At 36.0% G+C, this 13,579-nt stretch overlaps 1 protein-coding gene across 4 annotated transcripts in view; it reads right to left on the minus strand.

Moving 5' to 3' along the window:
• LOC134854905 (potassium voltage-gated channel subfamily C member 4-like) overlaps positions 1–13,579 on the minus strand; it is a 529,156-nt gene that overhangs the window by 13,681 nt on the left and 501,896 nt on the right. The window contains exons 8-9 of one of the 4 annotated variants that reach the window (XM_063871294.1): positions 8,999–9,606; positions 4,046–4,342 (exon numbers count right to left, since the gene is read on the minus strand). The exons of the other annotated variants lie outside the window; for them this stretch is intronic. Of the exons in view, the coding sequence (XP_063727364.1) occupies positions 4,281–4,342; positions 8,999–9,606 (670 nt within the window). The 3' untranslated portion in view covers positions 4,046–4,280. Of the gene's footprint in view, positions 1–4,045; positions 4,343–8,998; positions 9,607–13,579 lie in introns of those variants that run through there. 4 annotated transcript variants of the gene reach the window in all.

Here is a 13,579-nt window from a genome sequence, read left to right on the forward strand (position 1 = left end):
GTCGTCATAGTGTACAATAGGACATCGATTAGAATTTCGTACAATAAAACGATTAAGTACTTGCGACAACCCAAATCTTTGTGCTGTATAGCGTTAGTTAGTTGGTGTAGTGCACTTGTTTAAATTTCGTCATCTTTGGTTTTGCGATATGGTTTCTTAAGGTGCTAGTACAGTTATAAAAGCATAGGGAGGAGGGCGTGTTCGTCAACGCAGGAGTCGCGTTGAATTTGGGGTTAATGATTATCTGAACTGTTTCAATGGAAGAATGGGAATTTTCGGCGCATTGCAGTCTTTCGGCGCGCAATTTACCTCAAATAGATCTCTCATCGAGCAATCATGGAGTTTCATCCATTATAATGAACTTCTGAAACAAAGTGTTTCATTATATTCCATTAAAAAAATACAATTTAGACCACGATTAAATTTTGTTTTTATCGTTCAAATTTGAAAGAAAAATAATCCATTATAGTCTATTAGAATCGATCGTAATTCACTGTTTTTAGTTCTGAAATCGATTCTTTTTGACAAGATAGTCCATTATAATGTATTATTTTTGGAATAAAAATTCTTTATAATCGATAATAAATGATTTTCTTTACACAAAAAAAGTTGATTGTTCTGCAGAAATCTTGCAAGATTTGCAAAAACTTCTATGATATCAATCCCCCTGTTTTCGACGGCACTCCCCCACCCTAGTTTGCTAAATTGTATTATATTGACAAAAAAAATGTTAGGACTAAAATCCACTTTTATTGTTTTATAATCGAATGTTTTATAATTTTACAGATACTGATTGTAAAACGACAATATAATTGTTTATGATCCAAAGGCGTTTGCTGTGCGAATTGAAAATTAACCTGATTTGCACTTGAAACATTTTCTAAAATGTTTTTATCAATTAATTTTGAAGAAGTTTCCCAACAATTTTGTCACATTTGGTAGCAGTTTCATCGGTCAGCATATGTCGGTTAGTACAAGGATTATATGAACGACAAATGTTGGCCGTATTTAAGACCTGATGGAAAAATACATTTCGAAAGCAATTTTTTTTATCTAGAGCTGAAATTCATGCAATCGAATCTGATTTGCTAATTTCAGCTAATCAAATTCAAGCAATGTAGTCAGGTATTCCGATCAAATATTCCAGCAGATAAAGGTCCAGCCAAAAATCCCAACAAGGTGGAATTTTGAAAAATAATTAGAATAGCTTCGAGTCACTTGTGAAACCTTGCCCAGACAAGAACAGTTCAATAAAATGACTTGACAAAACAAAAAGTCTGATTAATTTTCATAAGTTTGGATAATCTAAAACTTATAAATTATAGTTTTTATAAGTTTCTGGAAAAATTGTATCTGCTTAAAATTTTCATTAAAGCGGCGTAAAATATTGTTTGAACTTAATTGGCTAAGTAGTCAGGCAGATTCAACCACATTAGTTTTAACTCAAGATTAATGGACCGAATAATGGAAAACTTTCAACCAATCAAAATTAGTAGAAGTTGGTATTCGCTGATTGGTTTTTACAATGAACAAAAAACAAAAATATCAGAAAAAAATAAAGCATGTTCAGTATAAGCAGATTCAATAATTTTGGTGATTTTTTTAAATCTTCAGCTAATAATCGCTATTGCGTTTTTTTGCAAAAATCTGCTTTTCTTCAATGGTTCTTTGATCTGGTAATGCTATAAAACCCTATTATATAGAACCTGCTTAGCTTATATTCAGTCGATATTAATTTTAACAGCCTGAATTTATTTGCTTGTTTGTAGATTTTTGAAATTTTTTTGAGGTTTTTGAATACTTAGTTCTAATTTGCTGAAATTCTACTATTCAATTACTCCAACAAGAGAAACACCACCCATTTAGTGCATAAAAGCCTAATAATCAATCGATAAGCAAAACTCAATTGCAGCATAAAGAATGGGTCTCATGCACAAAATGGCCCAAAATTTTACATCTCTTGAACTGAGTTTATGTGGAGGAATCTGATTGGCTAATATATCAAAAGAAAATATCAAATAAAGTTTCAGGCGAATAGAATCATCAGTCGAATTGGCGTACAAAATTCAGAACTTTTGCTTTGCCACGCCGTTTTAGTGACTCGAAGTTAACTTGATTTTTTTTTTACTTAAAGTAAGTTTCGTTTGTTTTTTCGGCGAATATTTTTATCTGCTGAAATTTTTGGTCGGGATTTCTGACCGTGTTCTTTGAAATCGATTGGCAAAAATAGCCAGTCAGATCAGATCGCACAAATTTCAGCTTCAGATACAAAAAGAAAACATTTTGGGCGGTTTAGTGCATAAGACCCTGCATTTTTGAGACAATTTTTTCGTAGAACGCTTGTTCATTTAATTTTTTAGGCTAGATAAAACGCTAGTTAAAAGCTAGTTCTAAACAGTTTAGCCTAAATTTTGTGCAGTCCCTTTAAAATTGATTTCATTTTTTCACTCTATCGTGTTCTGAGTCGTGTTTACTTTAAATAATTGATAAGGAATTCAAATAAAAAACACTTGCTAGTTTTTTTGATATTTGTTTGAAAATCACCTTCACACGCTATGTAGAGCAAAAAACTACATATTTCGGAAACAACCAACTATTAAATAGACTAAATAGCTAACCTCAACTCAATTTGGAACTATTCATTACACGGGCTACATCTCTCTGCAAAATAATTGTTATTATATTTTATCTGCCTACTCGCTAATGTAAACTACAAAGAGATGTGTTTGGTGTCTTGTATCCTAATAAAACTACCAAATGCCTTGATTAATGTGTTGTAATTTAAATTACATTGCATTAATACGCCGCTTACGCGTGTTATAAGAACGAAAACCATCACACGTTAATTATCCAAAATTGAACAAATAAGCAATTTTCAAAACCCCATAACTTTAATTTAGCTTCAGCACAACAATACTTTTCGAATGACATAATAAATTTTTATCGAAAATGGCCTGCTAAAAATTCGAATATTGTCTGGAGTAAGAATCACCGCGAGCACATATTTTTCCCTTATTGTCTTTGAAACTAGGAAAGATGGGCGACGCTTTGAATGTTCCCGCCATCTTTTAACGTCAATGGAGTAATGTACGCAAAAAAGATAAGTTTTTCAAAATACATATACTCCCTTATAAATTACAGAGTCATATTCAATATTTAGTAACATAGTATTTAGAAAAACTATCATGCCTCAATTTAAGTTGGAATGATTTCTGATCCGGACTAAATTGCCGCTTACTCGTTAACAGCTTGATTTATACCGCGCGTAAATTATACCAAATTGACCATGATTTTGCAAAAAACTGTCAAAAATGAAATACATTTTCTTATATTCAGGACATCAATAGTTTTCAGATGATGTAGAAAAATTCCGGCGAAAAAAAACTGTTAAAATTGAAACTAGTTTGGAGAAAAACCCGCACGATTAATTGGTCACTTTCTTCGAAAGGTTTGAACCCAACCCGAGCACGATTAATTGGTCACTTTCTTCGAAAGGTTTGAACTTTAGTCGAGCTTGAGATCTAAAGAATTTTCCTTTAACTCCAAACGTCAAAATCAGCAGGTAAAACACCCCCCCCCCCCCTCACACTATGGTTTCTTCCATTCACCCCGTGAAATGATCGAAACAAAAATGTAGTGAACATATTGACCCGGGTTACAAGGATTCGATGAGTTTTTTTAACACGGGTTTGCTTCAGGCTAGCTTCTATATCGGCTGCTTCATGGCATATGCCAGATCGTACAAAAGCAGGAGATTCAATGTCTGCGCTTGAAGAGTTTTATTTTAGAGAAACTCGTTTTATAAGCGCACCTTTTTATTCAAATTGATACTAAATCTGTTTCAAAGATTTTTCGCTCTTTGTTCGGCCAAAAGTAACCCTTCAAAAAAATGTTAATGACAAGAATTGAGGTTGAAAACCTTAACATTTGTGGAGCACGCTTCTACTAGAGAAAATTTTCACTAGAAAAATGTTGATTTCAATTTGAAAAAAAAAGCTACTGGCTATTTTTTTACTCACACTTTTTTGAAATTTAAAACATCCGATATAAATTCAATATAATCTGACAAAAACAAAAGCAGCACCAACAAAGTTACATTAGGAAAGTGAATCAATTGAAATTTGCAAAACTAAATATTTGTAATCTAAAAGATTCTCGGTTAAGTGGTACAAACAAGTCGGCCCTGCAGCTTAATATGATTCAGTTTTATTTTAAGATCAATCAGATGTGAATTCAAAATGCATGAATTGTAAGAATTGAGAGTTTGAGGTTTTCATTTGTCAATTGGGTTGGATGGACTCTTTTTTGTCAACTTCCAATCTCCGATTGAAATCTTTGAACCCTGAAAAACAGCATAGTGTGTACAGGGTAGTCTCAACGCCTAAGAAAAGCCATAAAAAATCACATAAGTCTTGAGGGGTGAATCTAAGATCTTAAATGATTTTCCGGCACCATAACAGCCCTGTTTTTGGCAAATTTTTCTGCGTTTGATGTAAATTGTTGAAAAAAACGCGTTTTTTATTGAAAAATTTGGAAGGTTGTGACCAAAAAGTAGCGTTCTTATGGAGCGGTCTCTTTATCTCCTCAAAATTAAAATATATTAGAGGGCGCCTTACAAAAATGGACGTCGCAAAATAGTACAAGGGGGGAGTCTTTGGGTGGCGAGGGGGCGGATTCCCTGAGGGTAAGCGCCTACACCTCCACACCATAATTTCGCCCCGATATCTCTTGATTAATTATTAACTGGACGGCGTGGTATTTTAGACATACATTTTTCTTGCGATTCAATTGTTTCTGCTATCTTTAAGTTGTTTTTAATGTCACAAAATTTAACTTTTTGGGAAATTGCGATTATTTTTGAATACTTTTGAACCGTGTTTTGATATCTTCCCATATAGTTTCGTTTTTTGAAAAGAAGCTGAAATTTTTCAAGAACGATTCGTTAACAATTGATTGAATTTTTTAAGACTATGGTATTTTTGTAAAAAAAAATATCAACAACTTTGGAAACCTGTGCGTACTGTCGAAGTGTTTCTAACGTCCGTGTAATAATAAGTAGGACTTAACAAAACAGTTTAGAAAAAAACGCTTCAATTCTCAAAGGACACGTTCGCCACCGGCGATCGGCAGTTCCAACGCTTTCTATAATTGACCTTGACGATGTTACATAAGTACCATACATAATAGTGTTCTCTAACATAAATTACATAACCAGTTAAACAGTCTCCACTACACTCCCCATTCAGCAAAATCAAGAACATCGTAATAAACATTAAGTTACTGCACTAAGTACTTAATCAGTCATTGATAAATTCACAGATAATTGAGCTAAAGTTTTGAATTCCAATCGACCCTTTTTCTCCTCTCGGGTCGATTGGAATTTTCCAACTCTTCCAATATCTGCCGCTGCTCCTCCCGGTCATACTAATGGCCAATATTTCAACCGCAATATCCAAATCGACAGTAGCCATTGCGCCGCTGGAGTTACCACTATATCTGCTTTGCCAGAAATCACTTGTTCACGGCCACCAACTTGTCTAATAATGCGTGCCCTGCTTTATTGATGGCCTCCCTCGTTCACTGAATTTCCGTCTGTGCTACATCAACAAGTTGTCCAAGCGCCGAGTTCTTCCGACTATTTCTGTGCGTGCATCCAGTCCCTGGTATACTGTTTGAATTCGGATTCCGTCCACGTTGTTACCATGGGCATCGACAACTGTTGGTATACCGTTGGTGTACTTTACAATCCGACGCAAATCATCAAGCATATCCACGAAGTGCCCCGACACGTTCTCGTCAAAGCCATCAATGTCATCTTGGACGTTAGATCGCCCCAGTAAAAATGACACATCTCTCTATCAAAATAAGCATCTCCGGCAGTATTATCCTTCGGACTTGGAATCTTTTTCGGGCTAAGCGACACTTTCTTAGGTGGTGCCCGCTCCGTCGCTTTAGCTCCCCGCGTGGTCTGCTGACAGTCTTACCCTTCGCTTATGTCTGTCGAAAATGCCTGAGGTCGCTTGCAGTAGGTAGCGGACGTAAAACGTCCAACTGCAATTCTTGATTAGGTTCTCCTAAGAGACTAAACTTAGTAACGTCACCCTCCGGAATTACCGACTTCAAATTCTCATCAAATTTTACATACTCCATGCAATTGGCCGCCGTTAACTGAATTTTGCGATTCACATGTGGCCACCAGAATCTTGAACATGAACGTATGCCCCTGGTGCATCCGCATCATAATTGGTGCTCGAAACTGAGGCGGCATAACGATTCTATCTTCGCGTAAGAAAACTCCATGCGACGTATGGAACCTTTCCAGGTAATGGTTTAAAAGAAGACCTCAGTTTTTAATTTGATCGTAATTTTTTTTGCAAAAAAGCTTCGACAATAGCATTGACAGTTTCATCGGCCTTGTAAGAATTGCGATAAAATCTGCATCAAAGAATTCAGGCCAGTCAAATAAGATACTTGATACATAGCCGGTGAGATATCACCGGTATCAGCCATTGGCTGTCGATGCGATGCGATTGATCGACGGTAACTTTCGGATCATCTGCCCGTCATTTTCTCCGTTTTTTATCTCCCTACTCAAGTCACTTACTGCAAATGGATTTAGTAACTAACAATTTGAGCAATGTTCTATACGCGAGTGATTCAATGTACACACTTTGATTGAATGATAGTTGTGAAACGCGGCGATGAGTTTTTTTGCTGCACATTCCTTTCGATAACGTAATTCTCGTTCTGATTTCGTTTTACACATTACGTCATTATTCCGGTTGCGCGTTCCAGTGTTACTAAACGCCGACGGTTGTAAAAGCCTGTTCATACTGTCGATCTGTGTCACAACAAAACGATTATCCAACTATTGAGGGCGTCCCCAACGAGTTGCCTGGATAAATAGTCAATTAATCCCATATTTTTCCCAGTTATATGTTCTATTTTGTAATCAAAAATCAACAAGCGATCGACCCACCACACCTACCGCGTTTGTGTTAGTTTAGTATTGTTCTCTTAAAAGCATGATATTAGCGCCTTATGATCTCGAAAAATCTTGAACAAAGCCCCAAAGAAGTAGTTTTGATAATGAGTCACAGCCCAAACGACCGCTAATAATTCTAAATCGTTAACGCTGTAATTTAGCTCAAATTCATTCAAGAATCTGCAAACATAGGGTACATATCCCCAGCCCTCGGTATCGGTTTGAAGATTTGCTCCTAGGAGGCTTCCAACTGTTGTTTTGAAGCGTCTCAATTTACTCTTGTTTCTTTTTCACTATCGAAATAGTGTTGTTGGACAAAAAGACCGACTGTTTCTTTCATTTTTGCAAAAGCCTTTTCATGATCAGAACCCCATTCGAACCTTGAATGTTTCTTCATTAAGTTTCAAAATGGTTTCGTAGTAACTAAATTAAAAATAAATCGGATGAATGATCTAACGACTAATGAGCGATCGACCGATTAATAAGCGAATATCGGTAAAATTTAGCATTTTTTTATCATGTTAACGATTGTTTCGAGCTTCAATTCTACTGCAATTGTACCCCTTTTGGACAGATGAAACCCCAGCCTCTCTATTTCTTTGACAGAGAATATACGATTACCCCATTTTACCGCGGCATTATTATCGTTTAATACGTTTAGAACGGTTCTAATTTCCCGCCAATGGTTTTCTTCATACCCTCGGGTTGCAAATTAAGATATCATCAAGATCGACATGCACCTCCGGCAAATGACCCAACATGGGATCCATCACCCGCTGAAAATCCTTCGGCATATCTCTCCCAACCACTTTCGGTTTTCTTTTCCGGCCTGATCCCACACTGTCCGTATGGCAAATACTCCAATTTCTTCCTCATCTTTTTGCATTTTTAACCTGTGGATCACGTTTGTTTCGAATTGTTTGAAGTCATATGAATCGTCAATTTGGTTCACCAAAGCCTTCCTGCAATACTTTGCAAATTACCTTTTCCACTAAAATTGTTACAAGTTATATTCTTTGCTGGACAATTCTCCCGATGGTTTGGCTTCAACCAATTACCACAATTATGACATTTGTCTGGTTTTCGCCCTTTAATGTCATTCACTGGTTCTCTTTTGATGTAACCTTGTGGGTTGTTTCCGTTGGTTTTCTGTCTCCCTTGGTGAAATTTGATCCGTCCAAAGTTTGGGACGCCACCACTCACCCGTTTGTACAATATCTCTCCCGCGATCGACAATTCCTTGAGGCCAAAGTCCCAGCCTTTGACTAGGTCACTAAGAGCTCCAAAGCACTGCTCCATCATTATTTCGCCGCTTACATCCAAACAGGATGAACCTACTGTTGGTAACATTTGGTTCCCGAAAGAACGCATCTGTTGAAAATCTGAAACTCGGCAAAGGTAATATCCATAATTTTGCTATTGGGATATTTCTGAAAGAAGTATCATTGCCCCTGCTTCCCCAACGATAAGGACATCTTCGACTTTAGTCGCTTGCCTGCCTCTGCTCTCGTGCTTCCGCGAAACAGCCGTTTCTCTCCTTCCGAGCGACGAGTTTCTTCCTCTCCAGACTATTATCGCTTCTGCATTACCAGCTTCTCTGTCAGCTCGCGCCTGTGCATCTTTAGTACGCGCCGGGTCTTTCGATGTCGGATACGCGTTTTGTGGCTCGGTACTAACATCTAATAAAGAACCGATATCGATTTCCTGAGATACCGGCGGTTCCTGAGATACTCCTAAGGATGCCAAAATACACCTAGCCCACGGTAGCTTGATTCGGTAGCTGACTGCGCCAAGTGGAAGTACTTCTAAAGTCCGTATACTAATAAGTAGGACTTGATAAAACAGTTTAGAATTATAGAGTTTCAATTCTCAAAGGACACGTTCGCCACCGGCGATCCGCAGTTCCAAAGATCTCTATAACGTTGACCTTGATCAAGTTACATAAGTACCATACATAATAGTGTTCTCTAACATAATTTTCATAACCAGTTAAACAGTATCCACTACACGTACCTTTTTGACCATGAGAAGATTTGAGGTAGCAAGCTTCGTCTGTTGTCGACACTTCATTCTCGGGAGGGGGCGAGGTACCCCCGTCACTGTTTTCCACTCTAAAGCTAAACTCGGGGTATTTACTCTGCTTCCCCCCTCCCCCGTCTCCGTTACGCCTTCCCGAGTTTCTCCCCGCCCGTGCCGATCTCGAGTTATCGTCTCGGTTTCTGTCCAAATCGTGATCGAATCTATTCGGATCTGAATCGTCGACGCATAAGAACTGCTCTTCGTCTTGGGTGTCTTTCCTATGGTCGAAGTTGGAAAACCGAGGGATAAAACTGTTTCGTCTTCCGTGTGGTTTTAGTTTAGGACTTTGCACCTTCAGATTACTAACATTACTAGGCGATGTTTGGTGCCTCGTAGCTTCTATGTTAGAATCGGTAGAGGTAGAATTCGTTTTCTGGAGCGTTGACATTTCGAGCATGCTTTTGCATGCTGTGCCATTTGACCGGCTGGGGGCGACAGAATAATAGTCAGAAGTTTTGTTGATTCCGTCGTTTGTGTTGTATTTTTGCATGGGTTGATTGGGAGATGGGTAAATTGGTCCATTCATTTGCACGTCCAAGCAGCTGAAAGATAACAAAACGTTCAAAATTTGAATTTTGTCTTAGGTTGTAACATTAGCTAAATTATATTTAGAATCAAGCACATATTTATGCCAGGCTACCCCATTTTGAAAAATATCCTTTGAACTATTTCAGCTAAGTTGACTCTAAAAATGCACCAAAACTGTTTTGATTGAAAATAAAAATGTATAAGTTTTGTAGATCATAACAATTAATAATGAAAAATGTGTTTTCAACCAAAAAAATAACGTCAGAAAGGACTCAAAATATCAAACAATCAAAAATTTACCAAAACCCTATTGCACACAGATCCCTATTGCACAGTTAAGGGGTACCATGCAAACATCCGATATGTCAAGCATCCGAAAAACCAAATGCAAATATCGTAACCAGCTGCAAACATCGTAAACCAAATGCGAAAACCAGCTTAACTAGGGCAAACATCCGATATTTTATAAGTAGGGCAAACATCCTATTTCTATTGTTCGCTTAAAAGATTAAGTTAAGTTAAGACCATTTATTCACGAGGGAAAGGACCAAGATACGAGTTGTACAGCTTCTCACGGCAAACCGCTGTCATGCCCCTGCTTAAGAACTACAAGATGCTGTTTTAGCATAATTTTAATTACAAACCACTGCAAATTTGCCAAACACTGAACCAATATGAGTTTTTGTCAATAACATCAGACGCTTATGAGCCTTGATACTAATTTTCTAAAGTTTTTGCTGAGTTCTTTGTGTTTGCTCATAAAGGTAATACTGGGTCCAAAAACGATTTTTGACAATTAGTAAAAAAGAACAACAAACTTAAAATCCCGGGTCGACTTCCATCGACCAAAAATGCTAGTCATACAATTCTATAAACTAAGTCTATGAAAAGATATTAGTCATACAAATTTCAAACATTTTGCTAAAATGGTGTCATCGACTTTTCAATGAACTTTCTTCTTGTTTTGGTATAAAAGTTGGTGTATCGTACTAAGAGAATAAAAAAAATTTTTGTCAAAAAATTCTAATCATATAATTTCCAGATATGGAAATTGTATAACAAGCGTTTTTTTATGGCGAAAACAAAAAATTTCTAAAGTAATTTTGAAATTGCCCCCCTTAAAAAAAATTTTTTCTCAGTTTTTTTTTTCAAACTCAAATCGAATTTTAATCTCAAATAAATATTTTCCAAAAAAAAATTATTTTTTTGCTCAACGTAGTCCTGGATACACAAAAGGGTGATTTTTTCCCGTTTCTCTGGAATTTTTTTTTTCAAAAACGCTTTAAAATTTTTATTTCTTTTGTATGGCATGTTTATGTATGCCTTGATCAATGTCTGTTACTTTAAAAACTCAAATTTTGAAAACAATCATCTTTGAAAACTTTCGCCAAAGTTTAAAATTTTAATGTTTTCAGTATATCATTTGTGTAAGAAAACTTTTGCACACGTCAAATTGATTCTAATACATTGTAAAGGAAATCTTTGGTTATGAGTAAACCATGGTTTTTGTCCTTTGAGCAACCTTTGAGCAAATTTTGAGAAATTTAAAAAAAAAAAAAAAAACTCAAAATTTTTGGTTCAAGGGAAAATGCATATATGAAAAACAGCAAGTCATCTGTTCTTATGGAATTGCATGTAAAGTGTATAATTAGTTTTTTTCCATATATGAAAATTGTATGATGAGCATTTTTGGTCAACCCGGGATGGGAGACGCAATGTGGAAAATTGTAGGAATTCAACGTATTAGTACGCATTTAGGATCTTGTTAACTATCCCCCCCTCCTATTGCAAGAGGGGGAAAATAGTTAACAAGGTATAAATTCGTATATGTTTAACTGTTCAATTCTTTCTTGATGGGGGGGGGGGGTATTCGTTACAAGGTACCATAGTGGGGGGATAGTGAACAAGATCCCGCAGTTGTTTTAGAACTCATTTGCTTGCTATTTTGTAAACTGTTCAACGGACTCTTTCTTGTTTTTGAAATGCTTAAGTCATTTTGTTACGTAATTATTTCATAAGTTCGGATGTTTGACATAGCGGATGTTTGGCCTAACAGATATTTTCACCAGACCCCAGTTAAGAGTCTCTGATTTGTTTGACAAGACTACCCAATTCCTTAGATTGATACTGCAATATCTAAGAAAGCTTTAGTCTAACGAGACAACCTGATTGAAAAGAAGTCATACTTGCTCACACATTTTCGTTTCATATGATTTTTATTAAGAATTGTGTAATAGAACATCGCTTTTGTGCAGTTGGTAAATTGAAGAAGTTGCTTAATCGTCACATCAACCCTACTAATTCTCGTTTTCTGTAAAATATTTGCAACATTAAATTTTGTTGTTCTTGAAAAACTTTAGACACTGATATCTATATGGCTACGTGCAGTTGTACCTGAGAACTCCGGCTCCATAAAACAGTTTTATTTATTTTTGTATACTCATTTATATTGTGCAACGAACAACACATTTCTGGTTTGATGGTAAAATGAGATGATTTTATCGCACTTATTCCTTACATTTCGGATAAAAAAACTTGATATGTGATCAGCTTGCATTTGTAATTTTTTAACATTTTCTGTTTTTAGCTTTTGCCTTCGAAGTTTATGATTTGTTTTGTATGATAATACCCAGTGTAAAGAGTGTATTAGACGGTATTGCTTATTTTTATACCATCTGCGCAAAAAAAAAAGAGATTACTGATGTTACGCCGAAAGAATAATGCTCCTAATACTGATCATCGGAGGGGTCTAATTTTCTTTTTTCTCCTAAATTCCTTTTCTCCGGAGTACTTCTTTTAACTGAAAAATAAAAACACGAAAACGGAACACTTGATTGAAATAGTAACTTTTTTGTTTAAAAAAGTGAGAGTGTTTTCCTTGCCAAAAAATGAGCATTTTTTGAGCAAATATCGTTTGTGTATCCTTTTGGAGTGTTCAATTAAGTTTTGTATTCTGTGCTTCTCAAATATTGTTTAATTAAATGTTACCAAGTTATTTTTTCCTTTGCGAAAGCAAGCATCACACGATCTGCAATTTTGGCTTTCCCGAATTGTATCCTTGAAAATCATTTTTTAGTTGAAACCACTGGAACAAAGTTGTTGAAGCAAAACAGTAAAAAAAATTGTCCTCAAGGGCATCATTTTGTAAGGTTGGCCTCAAAAAGTTGGTGTGTTTCTAGCTTACTTAAAATCGGCTGACATCTCCGAGATTCTTCTTTTTAGCAAGCTCTATCATTGATCATATTTTTAAAAAGTTATGATAAAACGAAGATGCTCCTGCAAAACATATACGAGGCAAAAATTTATGTGTCCAAGTTCGGCCATGAATCAATGGAGTTGTTGCAAAAATTAGATGTTGATTGATGAAAATACATAAAACTAATCCTATTTACATACAAATCTCAAAAAACTGCCGCAGTAAGACTAACCATTGGTTTCTAAGCTAGCCCAAAATAGGCAATAACTTTAGCGCGAATAAGGGCAACAATACTTTTTGAATAATATAAAAAAGTTGCACCAAAATGGTTAGTTAGTTAAAAATGGTTTTCTCTGAAGAAAAAAATCACCTTGAGCACAAATATTCTGTTACTTTTGTTACCAAAGTCGGAACACAAAGCTACTGCAATGTCAAAAACCAAATTCTAACAATCTATCTCTGCACTCCGATTTAAAACAGAAACAAGACTGCTCGTATCAGTGTTAAATCCTGAATGTTCCGACTGCTTTTTAAGGTATGTGGAGCTGTATTGTCATGAAAAAATTAAATGTAATAAAATAAACCATTTTTTATTTGATTTTTTTAAAGCAAAATCGTCTCCCCACACCTATATAAAGTACAAAGTGATCGATTTCGCTTCTAGTAACAAATCAATTATGGCAAATAAGCTTTCCTCAACCACTTTGGAACGATTTTTAAGACGGATTAATACTTCGCTTACACGTTAAAAGCGCAAAATATATCGCGCGTTAATTGTCCCAAATTGACCA

The sequence above is a fragment of the Symsagittifera roscoffensis genome, chromosome 9 (assembly GCF_963678635.1).
Source record: "Symsagittifera roscoffensis chromosome 9, txSymRosc1.1, whole genome shotgun sequence".
NCBI classification, from domain to species: Eukaryota; Metazoa; Xenacoelomorpha; order Acoela; family Convolutidae; genus Symsagittifera; species Symsagittifera roscoffensis.